Here is a 12,998-nt window from a genome sequence, read left to right as displayed (position 1 = left end):
ACTGTGGTTAGACAGTGTTTTTCAATTCAAAACATATTGAGGATTGAAAAAATTTTCTCGGCATCGGCTATAATACTGATGCTTGATGTCTTCTGTAACGACTAGTATTAATATCTTCTCAAATATAATATTATTATAGACGAAATTACAATATCTCCGCGTCATTTGCATGAGTTGGTCAAGAATCTGTGGACTTCACATAAGAGTGAACTATATGGTATGAGAAGAGAAGAGAATGGGAGAGGTTTACACTTCAAAGATTTTTTAATAACATGCGGTTTTATTAAAAAAAACATATTAATACAATTTATTTGATTTTAAAGATTGTATAGATTTCTTTAAGTACTAATTTCTTACTATAATATAGTTTTTTGATAAGTGTATCAATATAATATAGATAACAATTTCGAGATTTAAATAACACAGTATGAATCTGTTATCATTATATTGTGTCCTCTAGTTATCGTAAGTTTTTGTTATATATAATACCTAACCGAGGTAATACATTTATTTATATAGATATTTTTTTTGAGTTTAATGAAACGTGTGAAAACTTTACTTTATAACTTCAGTCTCATACTCTTTATATAGAGCATCCAGTAACCTCAATTACTGACCATAAAGTTCAAAACTTTTTTAAGTCTGTTATTATTAAGCTCTTGTTGACTTTTAATAACATACGTTGTACAATTTTGGTTGATGATGATGATGTTCCCGTGAGATAGTTTGATTAATGATTACATGACTGTTAATGCATTTGTCTGCAACTGATATGTACCATTAATGGCAACTACTAGTATATTTTTTTTATATTTCATTTCTTTATAGATGTTGTGTTTTTTAGTTGAACTTTTTTATCAAATTTTTTTAACAGGCCTAGCAAACAATAACTTTTTGCACACAGCATTGACTTGAGATTCACATATGTCAAATACCTAAATGACTTTTTGCAAATAGAAAGATTAACGTGGGTGGTTTCCTAAAACAATCTATTTAAGTTTCTGACTTGTTTCTATATTGACTCGATTTGCTTTTTGTCATCATGGTTTAGTTTATGGTTTTTTGGTTAAAAATTTTTCACCACCTACTTTGTGCCATCTATAGTACTTTTTGTCCATTTCTAAAGTTGCCTTCATCACCTTATCACTTGATTTATGTGTCTCCATGGCAAGCGTTACAAATTTTTTGATTGTATATCGGCGGTTATAGTTTTGTTTATAGTTTCATAGATTGTTATTGTATTACTTAGATAATTTTTTTATAAAGTCTAAAAAATATGCGCTTGTCACGCGAATCGTTTAATTTTTCACGGAACAAAAATGTATTTGTCTGGATTCGCTTCAATCACGCGAATAGTTAAACGCTGGTGTTTTAGCGATTTCTGAAATTACTTTTCAGTTTTTCAGCCTTTCATTTTATCGGTTTTATTAGTTGTTTTATTGCCTTGAATGGTAAATGGGTCTCATTTAATCGAAACAATTTATACTAAGTTTTGGTAAAAGGGTTCGTACTTAATGTTTTCTTTTACAAAATTGTATTTTATAAGTAAAAAAATTGGAATCAAACATATATAAAATATAAATTTCTAAAACTCATTAACAGTTTGTTAATAATACAGCACAACATCAGGTACGGAGATAAATATATTTCTAAACTACACCTCATCTAGAATATGCAGAACTGATTTGAATAATGAAGCAATCATTCCAAATTCATTTTAACAAAGAATCTTCTTTACTTCTGTTTTTATTTCTTCTTTGCTTACTAAACGGAAAATGTTATACGGAATAAATCTTTGGAACCACCGATAAATATTATCAAAATCTTAAAGCTTTAGTTTGAAAATAAACGTGATACTAGTCCCCATTGGAGTAAGCACTACACTGTTTAACGGATGAACATGTTTATAGTACGCCAAGTATAAACATGTTTACTGGTTAAACATGTTTAAACACTAGAAAGGTATTTTAGTTCAAAACTCATAAGTTTAAGGCAATAAATATGTTTAACTCTAATAGAGGTGTTTTAGTGTTAAGTTCATCAGTTATAGATAAGGATTTCCTTACATATATTCCATATAAATAAGGCCCATAAACATGCTTATGGGTTAAACACGTTTAACTCGAAGAAAGGAGTTTTAGTGTTAAGTCCATCAGCTATAGCTATAGCTAATGATTTCTATTACATAGGCGTCCTATAAACAAGGCATATAAACATGTTTGTAAGTCTTGCCATGTTTAACTCCTAAAATGCGTTGTAGTGCTAAGTCCACTAGTTAAAGGTAATGATTTCCGTCGGTGGAAGCTTGTATGAAAATAATTTCAGGAAAACATTCTTCTTTAAATATCAAAATTTTTTATAAATCTCACTGAACTTAACTAATTACGGATAATTTAAAAGCATGAATTATAAACCTTTAAGAAAGTAAAATAGTTAAAACAAACAATCGATTAGAAATTATTTGATTCGTATAGGTTTATAAAATTGATCAATTAGCCCGTTCAAAGAATTTTTCTTATATACAATTTCTCACATGATCCGTATCTCCTTCGACAGAGTTTCAATTGTTTCTGTCCATATATACTCTAGTATTACAAGGTTCTGTTGTGCAGTAAAGCTGAAGTTTCAAGTTTCAGAATCTAGGCTTTGTTGATTCTCTTATATTATGAGGCAGTGTTGAATAGTAAGGTTATGTGGTACTGGAATGTTACAATCCACTGAAAGACTCTGTTGTATAACCAGATTCAGTTAGCTGTAAAATCAGGTTCTGCTGTCGAAATTCTGTCCAAAACCCAGTATGAAAAAAATAGACTGTACTATGCATGTATCTTTTAACATACCTATAAGCAAAGCCCAAATAAGGATTTAAAACATATATATTATATTCCTGTAGAATCGTAAACCTTATGAACACACACAATTTTCCTTATTAATTCTTTTTATAAGTAATGCTGTGACTCTATAAGAACATTAAATGTTTCATCAATAATATCGCACCCAGTCGATATGAGATCTTTTCTTCAGATATTTATATTTCTTATAATGTTTTAAAAAAAAATTGTTTTATTTTTTGAGATATTCCAGTTTTTGTTTTTATTTCGAACATTAATTTGTAATTATAAAAATAGATCCTCTCAGTACAATACCTCATTTAATGACCAGAAACAAAATCACTTGAGATGTAAAATTCTGAAGAATACAAATCAAGTGCATTACTTGCTGAAATTTAATCCTTTGAATTTGCAATCTTTGGACTACTGCAGTGGCAAGTGAACACAAAAAAGTAATTATGATGACGAGTTAAAAATTTGTTTCACTTCAATGATTTTAAAAAATTGTTTATTTTAATCCTTCGAAGAGAAAAAAATGAACTCAATTTTTTAGACAAGTAGAAAAGGATAAAAACTCTATAAGAAAACAAATTATCGAGGGCATAATTAAATTTGAAGGATTAAAGAAAAATGATTTCAAAAATAATTATCCCAAAGAGTCCAGTGTTATTTTAAGCCACCCACATTTCTTTCGCAGTTGAATCTCTAAAAGGTTAAAAGGTACATCTTCACATTCCTAATGGGAGTTGCAATAGAAAAATTAAAAATTTTAACGAAAGAAAACTATTAATAGAGAGAAGATACTTTTATTCTAGAAAATGCAACTCATTGTTAATTCAAAAGAAGATATTTCTGTATATATATTATTTTGCATTTTTAGGTAGTGACACTCTTAAAGGTACTCAACTAGAAATCTCATTTTATTATTCAAAAGAAGTGCATCCTTTTTGTATGAAATGACATGAAGAGTGCCTACTTGGGTGTTCAGCTATATATTTTTCACTATTCCCATGGATATGTTTGCAGAAATATTTGCAATACTTTTTTGTACATACATGTATATGTATATATATATATTTATATATAAACCATGCTTATACATACGTATATGTGTGTCATGCTGTTTATATGGAGTAAAATGAATTGGATTGCATCACTGTCCTTTCTAAAAAAAAACAATAAACATTTATTTGACTCTTGTTATCACTTTGATGAGAAAAGGACAATATTTTTGACCGTCGACTAAATTCTTGGAAATTTCGCAATACGAATTTGTTGAGCAATTTTCCTTCAAAGGACACACGGTTAGTTGCTATAATAAAACAGCATGAAGTTTCTAATGTTTTGAAAAATAGAACATCATATTTTTATGAAAATCAATATATAGAGTATATTTGCGATATATTTGTTGAAAGACTGATTTATTTTAGGATATTGTTATGGTTTTTAAGTTAAGTACCTGATATGTTGCCTAGCCATTTATTTTTTAAAGTACTTTAAGGTTAGAGATTATTCTTTAAGGTTAAACATTTTTTAAGAGCTGCTTATATGCTACTATGGGATACAAAATTGAATATCAGGAGTCACTATATAATTGGACCCCATGCCTTTGTAAATTATCATTGGGTATATATTATAAATGCGTATACTAGTCTACTCCGAGGGATCACATAGATACTTCGGATTGATTTTCAGAATCTATTTTGTCACTACAGCGTTGCTTTGTGGTGTGCTATGTTGCTTTCTTCTGTGCATCATGCATTCCGTAACAATCTTTTCTCACAGAAATGTGAGCATTTTAAGCTGGATACTAGAGGGCTGGACATTGGGGATTTTTAAACTGTCTTTCGTCATTGCTGCGTTGTTTTCTTCTCTGCATCATGCTTTCTGTGTCAACTGTCGTGAGAAAGGTGGGAATACAAAGCTGGGTACTACAGGGCTGGATACAGAGGATCGCTTTTTATGTTACACTTCGTCATTGATGCGTTGGTTTCTACTATGCATTATGTTTCGTGTTTTAGACTCCATTTCCTCGTTTCGTTGCTTTCTACTATTCACAATGCTTTCTGTGATAGACTTTCTTAAGGAAATGGTGGGAACATGTAGCTGGATACTACAAGGCTGGACACTGCGAATTACTTTATATAGTCTATTTCGTTATTGCTGCATTGCTTTCTACTATGCACTATGCTTTACGTGGGAGTTTTACTTGAGAGAATGGTGGAAATTTTAAGCTGGATACTATAGTTCTGGAGAGTATGAATCACTTTTCGGACTTTATTTCGTCATTGTTATGTTACTGTCTACCATGCATCATGCTTTTTGAGACAAGCTTTCGTTGATAATTCAGAGGTGGTGAGGTTAGAATGAAATCAACATATATTAACATTTTCACTCGCAACTAATTTTAGCCTATTGTGATGTTATTAAAGTTTAGCGTATTGCTAGGAAGAGTCAAGCTACACTATCAATTGTTTTTAATATAGCTTCTTGAGTTATCCTTCTAAAAATATTGATCTTCTAGATGAAGTAGAAGTCATCTAAAAAGTCAACTTTCATTTATAACACTGCCAGATCAGTGAGGGAACGGTCTACTAGATAGTAGCGTTGCATCATTTGTATACTTCAAGAGAAACAGAAAATAACTATTTGTTTCCACTTCTTTTTAATGGGCAAGTGAGTCAATGGTGTCCTAGAGCCGCATCCTCTTTATAGTCTGATGGAGACTAAGAATATAATTATTGGTATCCACTTCTTTTTAATGGGCAAGTGTCCAGAGCCGCATCCTCTGCATATTTTGATAGAGACTTAGATTATAATTATTTGATTCCACTTCTTTTTAATGGGCAAGTATGTCAACGTTGTCCTAAAACCGCATTCTCTGTAGTGTCTATTAGAGACATAGAATATTATTTAATAGCACTTCTTTTTCAGGGGCAAGTTAGCTTATGATTCATTTTTGTTAATTTAACTATCAATTCGAGGATTCATTTACTATATAATAAATTCAGAATAATTATTGATACATATAATACTCTTTGTAAATCGATTGTCATTATAAATACAGTACATCCACAAAGTACGTCCAACTATTAAAAAATCTTTTTATTAAGAATTCTACCACAATTCCTTGTCGTTAACTAGAGCAAGTAGAGCAAATAAGTCTTATAAGTCCTTTTGTTACTTCTCTGCATGTTTCCATACATTTTTACTGGGTAAGGATATTACTACTGGCGCCTTTATATGCAATACTTTTCATGCATTTTAACAAAAATGCATATTACTTAGTTATATACTACGAGTACATAAACGTTTGTGACCAATGCAACACTGCATTGTTGTGATGTCCTCGTGAAAATATCATATCCTTTGTGTAAATAAATAACGTAACATTTTTCAAATGCTGAAAAGTGGTACAGAAATGAAAAAAAATACTTAAAATTTTTGGTTTGATATGCATTTCCCTCAAGCTGCATTCAAACGATTTTTTTTTTTTTGCATGTAAATGCAGTTCCTTAAAACAAGCTAAATTAGCAAATAAACTGCGCATATCCTTTTCCAACTTATATATTGTGCATGCAAAATTTAATATTTGCTGATGGCGGGAAATTGTATGCTATAAAATCTAATCAGTCAAAGTGTCCTTTTTATAAATACATATAAATCCACTCGTATGCTAAAATTTTAAAAATGATATATGCTCCTATAACAAATCAACTTATAATAGCGACAGAAACCGAGATAACAGCAGCAACAAATACAAAAAGGATATTTAGAGGAGAAAAAAGGAAAAATAACTATAAGTGTATATGGAAACAATGCCAGCAGTCAGTATAGCGTAACAACGGGCTTGGGGTCAGTTCGGGGTCATCAACGGGATTTTCAATTCACATAATGCCTGCCATATCCTTGCTACCGCTGTAATCTGACAAGGGATGTACTGGTGCTGCTGCTGCTGCTGTTGTCACTATATTTGTATATTTGTCGTTGCTGCAATTCCTTTCGGTACCCTTATTTTTTGAATGCATTTTTTACATTAAAAGGAGCAGAATTGTTTTGATTTTTTAATTTAGAATTTTTTTTAAGGTTAAAACTAATGAAAATTGTATGCATTTTTTTTTTGCATATGTAACGTTGCAAGTATGTTGACATTTTGCCTTACGTTATAGATTTTTTAAAAGGATCTCTTCTTTTTATGCTAAGGATATTTGTTTAGATTTTTTTTAAGAAAGGTTAAAAAATTATTTTTGTGGCATACTTTCAGCACACTTTTTTATAAGTTTATATGTTTTTTTGTTTATTTTTTATTATTAGACCTAAGGCTTAAGAACACACGCCATTGGTTTCTTGAGTTTTCATTTCTTTTGTATTTTCACTATCTCGTTATTATTATTGTTTTTATCTGAAGAGCTGATATAACCTTTGGTTATGCAAAGGTTCCGCCATTTCCTATATTTGTAGTATTTTGTTTAATCTTCTTTAGCATATGTTGCGTAAATTGATATTTTTTATGCATACATATGTGCATAATCCGTAAACAGTCCTACGTATGTTTAATTATATGTAAAAATGCACGCGCCATTTTCATTTTGAGTTTTAGTTCAAAGAAAAAATGTGTGGAAAGTACCTGGATTGTTAAATTGTATAGCTACTGCATATTCATTGAAGGGGGTGTTTTAGTGAAAGGGTGTTCATTTATATATAAGGGTTGATAAGATATGAAAATTATTTATAACTTATGATATGTATATAGTCTGACTAAATTCTATACAACTAGAATGTGTAAATAGAATAAAGTTAATTATATTATGCATGTTTTATATTACTTTTAATTATCAAGCAAACTATTAGTATTTATAATTAAATTCTTAAAATGTTAATGTTTTTTTGCCGAAAGTGGCGTACCTTATGACGAAATGAAACTATTTAAAAGTTAGAAGGATTCGTATAGCCCGTTTGGACTGTTAGTGCCACTCTTCGAACTCGTGCCTGTCAAATTAAAGATATTTTAAATTCTTAAAAGTTGAATTAATAAACTATTTAAAAGTTAGAAAGGTTCGAATTGAAATGAAAAGACAACAACGCTGTTTCGAGTATTGCTAAGTACACATCATCATGGTCTTAGTATACATTCGAATTTTTTAAATTAGTTTATAGCCTGTATAGCCCGTTTGGACTGCAAAAATTTTATAAATAAAACAAATTAAAATACTAGTAAAAATTCTTTATACTTAAAAATTATATAGAATCATAGTAATAAGTGAATAAGTGAAAATATATTAAGTAATATACTTAATCAGTAGCAAACTATTAATATTTATAAAAACTAAACATTATAGGAAATTATAATACTCAGTGAAAACATTTTAGTATACTTATTTTAGTTACCCATTATAGACAAGAATTGGACTTGGTCGCCTCTACTTGCCTTCGCCCCTCAGCCAAATCAGTGGCTTTGTGTTAACAATTGGTAGTAAGGATTACCATTATAACGTTGCTTACATGGTCCTACTATGCGGGTAATCTCTTCCGTGTTTTCTACCAACTGATACCGGATCAAATATCTTTCCGGTCGCAGCACTTTCTTCCATTCACATGTCATGAACAAGTCAGTTAAGCTGCTGAATTTTTATGCATTTAATTAAATCAATGTCGCAGTATAGCACATAGCTCATCGTTTTATCTAATTTAACACTCGTTGCCAATGCGTTAGAAACTATATATCTTTCTATGAATTTTTTTCACGAGTGCTTCTAACGTCTTTTCATCACTGTTGGTAACTGTGCAAGGTTTATCAATATTTAGGAATATTTAGGATCTAAATTTTTATGTAGAGTGTTTTCATCTGGCTTGCGTTTTTATGTCTGGAATGTATTTTATAGCAAAGTTTGCTCAAAATAAAGGTAAAAAGTCATATAGAAGTTTGTGTATCATTGTCAATATATAGTGGTATACTTCTACTTCTATTGTCCATTTTTCCCAGTGGGATATAGGGTCTGAATAATTCTTCTAATTATACAATGTGGTATACAAGGTGACAAAGTATATTGTACCACAAAAAAGCTTTTGCTTAAAACGCAGAATATTTAAAAATTGGATCGTTCCAATAGTTTCAGACATTATTTAAGTCCATTAAACCTATTTTTTTTTTTTTTTTTTTGATATTTCATGTTCTACATAAATCGATTTCAGTGATGTTTTCAATTCCAAGACTTAATTTATATTTTTACTTACCTTATCACATATCAATTACATTTAATACAATAACTCTATTCTAGCAGTTTTTATTATAATTAAATATTTTTTTACTTAATTGTTGGACCAAAAATATGTCTTAGCTTACCTTTTCCGATATCAAGAAAACTTACTACTGTATAATATTGTCCTAACTCAGGCTGTTTTTATTATTTTGAAATATGTTATTTACATTCTTTAGTATACTGAATTTTATCTACCGTTCGATTATTTTTATTATATGCATTTGTTTAATAATAGTTGCAATATATTTATAAATATATTGTTGTTCACCTAAGCTCGATTTTCCATGTAAAAATTAACTGACAATTTTTCGAGGGAAGTAGTTTTAAAAATTCACCAAAACATAAAATTAACTCAATTAAAACTAAAATATTTGTTAATGGTGAAGTTTACACTCTATTGTTCTCACAATAGAATCGAAAACTTTTTTGTCTTGGACCATTAAAACCTCTCATGAGTGTTTGAAATCATCCATGCAATTTCATAGAATTTATAGTAGGAGGTTTGTTATATTATAAGCAGATTTTATTTCTTAAAAGATAAGTCAAATGGTTTCCAGTTTATTACAAAATCATTGACTTACTTTTTTCCAATGCTTCATTATTACCCCCATATATCCCTTTGTAAAATTTAAAGAGTTTTAATTTTATTTGTTTGGTGGGACAAATTTCGACTTCTTTTTTTTAACCTGAACGTCAAATTCACTGTTCTCATTATCGCCATCGTATCCCTCGATATTATGTGTACTGGTACTAGGTTCAGGTTCCAGTATGTCGAGGCTTGAGTGAAAGTTTTCCACGCTCTGTAAACTACTGCATGATCCATACATTGATGGTTGTTTTCCTGAACTTGACACTTTAGTATTAGAACCGTTGTTGTTAAATAATTCAATTTTACCCTTTAAATTGATATTATCGTCTTCTAGTTCGACACCTGGATCATCCAGCATAGAATCAATTTTTTCAAAAGATTCTTTACAACGTTTGAACAACATAAGACTCTCTTTAAGAACGTGGCTTTGATTCAACTTCTCGAAATTTTCAAGAATTTTATTAATATCAACCTTGGCGCCAATACTAACTTTAGCCGGAACTGGTTTTATTGTATCCGCCAAGCTAACGTTTTCAAAAGTTTTGATGAGATCCTTTATGCTGCCCTTTGGTTTTGATGGCACAGTGGACATTGATTTCGACATAAGTGTAGTACCAACATCACCGATTTCCTGTATAATTTCCACGGACTCATGGATTACCTCATCATGCTTTAAGCGCAACTCCTGCAGACGGTTCTTTAGATCATTTAAATATACTTCCACACGTTGCGTATTGATGGCTTGTGGGGGAACTTTCGTAATCAAATTAATAAAATAAATGTAAAATTAATAAGAGAAGTAGTGCCAATATTGAAAGAGAAAATTTTACTTACTAAATGGAGGTTTAGATTTTGAGTTCATATTTTCTGCATCATCATTGTTTTCAGCCATTATTTATTATTGAATTAAATACAATTTTGCGAAGTTTTGATTTAGTTACTGTGAATTTAAGAAAAAAGTTAAAATTTTGATTCTACTTCAGCTTTGATATTTTTGTGTAACAACTTTCAGAACAATTCTTATATAAATGAAAATCTTTTTTTCTTTCCTGTATGTCAAAAATCAATGAATACTTGTTTAATATTTTTCGATAAGTTATAAATTTTATTAAATAACTCTATTAAATAATAAAAAACTTCTGTTATAAATATATACATATAGGCAATGGACTACTTTAAAATCTATATGAAGTATTTTCATAAGGAATTCATTGGTATATAATCATACTCTATGAGTGGTTTCAACACAACTCACAGTTAAACGAATATATTGAAACAATGACCAAATTCTAAGATTGTAATTCTGAGATTTGATGAATAGTCTGCTGCAAGAGTCAAAGATCCAATCGAAAGCTTTTCAAACATATCGATGTTGTTTTTTAATACAATAAATTACTTTGGTTTTGGGTTTATCAATCACTCTTTCAATGGACTCAAATTTATTTTCCTACAGTAGTTTCTTTAGATCTAGCTCTGTAAGACGGACTCGGAAAATACTTTAGAATATACACCAATTAATAAAAGTGCAATATTTTTATCCATTATAATAATTTGCAATGTATATATTCTTTTTATTCGATTGAAAAGGCTTTAAACTGAGTTGGAAATCACCAATAGGTTGTTGCTTATACTCTATTAAAAACTAAAGCGATAAACATTTGGAATACGCCTTTTTTGTCATTAAATATTGATACAAACTAACATTAAGATCACGTTCTAGTATCTAGTATTGTGGTTAATTAAGTTTCAAAATGATTTTATGGAGTTTTTGTGGGGTCCTGAAATAATCACTGAATTCACGGAACAACAGTATTTAGCACTGTCAGTTATTTATGTTGTTGTTGTTTTTGTTGTTGTGGTTTGAGTTAGTGCTATTGCGCATTTTTACTCTGGTTTACTCTGGTTGGGTTCCTTATCCCTGCCCCACACTAAGCTTTAACTATACTAGAATTATTATCATTTGTTTATCTTTTAACTTATGACGGACCGTACATCAGCATATCTTCCTGAGGGCCCTGAGGTGGACTTAAGGTCAGTTATTTAAGTTCTTTAAAAATTTTACTTTAACTTTGGTTAAGTTCCTATTTTTTTTCTTTTATTATTAGTATATGCCCCACTACTATCTGGATTTTCAAATTGGCTTATTGCTTTATGTCCTCTCAAATATTCTGGGTAATATTCATGAAGTATCATTTATTGTGATGAATTTGGGTATCGAGACTAAATGGATTTCCGTTTTGACGTACTGTTCTTTATTAATTTGAATGGGGCATATTCAGAAATTGGGAATTAATACCAGAGATGGGAATGATATTCCTCTTGATATTATGATCCCTTGGTACAATCCTGACTACATTAATATCTATTGATATTCTATATCATATGAGTGTTTTGCTTTATAATTATATGATGCATTATATAATTGATGAATTCCACTGCACACAAACAAGTATATCACGACAGTGTAATAAATCAGATGTTGATAACGAATTGTATTTGAATATATAATTGTTATAGACCAGTAAAACTTTTGGACTTTCTTAGTGAAAGTTCTTACATATATTACTACAACGTCTGCATAATGATCGCATGCTGCTGATGATGTTTTATATATAGAGGAAGGGAAGTATACACTACGGCTGTGTATTGCATTAAGAGCAAGATACGTACTAATGTGTCACCTATATTCTAACATCGGTCTCTTTTGTCGATACAACATTGAACTCATAAAGAAAATAAAGTTTACATATCATGATAAGAGGTGAATATCTTCGATGTATATAGTAGTTTGATGAAAGCATTTTTGGGAACTGAGTGGTTGTGTAGTATAAACAATGAAAATTTGCTTAACCATTCTGAATAAAATCGACTAAAAATTTAATAGTTTTTTGAAGAAATACTTTCGTTAACTTCTGCTTCAAGAAAATCAATCAAATTTGGATAACTTAATAATAATGAACTAAAAATATATCCATTAACTCTTTGATGAACACAATTATTTCAAGTTTTTAAACTTTCTTCTATTCCATATCTAATACTATAAGAAGAATTCGTTAACTGCCATTTTCATTACATTGTCTAATGCCAGTGTGTTAGGTATAAGGATTTAAGTCTTACGGATGAATTCCCAACTTAAAAACGACCAAACTCGTATATATATATCTTAACAGAAATAAGTCTAAAGAAATTACATATCTTAATGTAGTATCAATATGCGTGCGTAAGAAGAATAGTGTCATCAAAGAGCAGGGGTAATCAAAGAGGATATGTATTCTTCGATAAAAATATGCAATATCATTTATTCTCAAGATTGAGCAC

General features: G+C 29.9%; 2 protein-coding genes across 3 annotated transcripts in view; one reads left to right on the top strand and one right to left on the bottom strand.

Moving 5' to 3' along the window:
• The window catches only part of LOC119674309 (neurogenic protein mastermind-like), a 596,927-nt gene that overhangs the window by 162,650 nt on the left and 421,279 nt on the right, over positions 1-12,998 (top strand). The gene's annotated exons all lie outside the window — the stretch shown is intronic.
• Positions 9,205-12,998, bottom strand: part of LOC119676102 — an 8,919-nt gene continuing 5,125 nt past the window's right edge. Inside the window, exons 1-3 of one of the 2 annotated variants that reach the window (XR_005252237.1) lie at positions 10,515-10,709; positions 9,673-10,433; positions 9,205-9,620 (exon numbers count right to left, since the gene is read on the bottom strand). Coding sequence is in view for 1 of the 2 variants with exons in the window: in XM_038087330.1 (XP_037943258.1) it covers positions 9,736-10,433; positions 10,515-10,572 (756 nt within the window). In the remaining variant the exon portion in view is untranslated. Of the gene's footprint in view, positions 10,434-10,514; positions 10,710-12,998 lie in introns of those variants that run through there. The other variant, XM_038087330.1, reaches the window with a different exon arrangement.

Source organism: Teleopsis dalmanni, chromosome 2 (assembly GCF_002237135.1).
Source record: "Teleopsis dalmanni isolate 2A chromosome 2, ASM223713v2, whole genome shotgun sequence".
Taxonomy (NCBI): Eukaryota; Metazoa; Arthropoda; class Insecta; order Diptera; family Diopsidae; genus Teleopsis; species Teleopsis dalmanni.
This window is presented reverse-complemented; position numbering and strand designations above follow the sequence as displayed.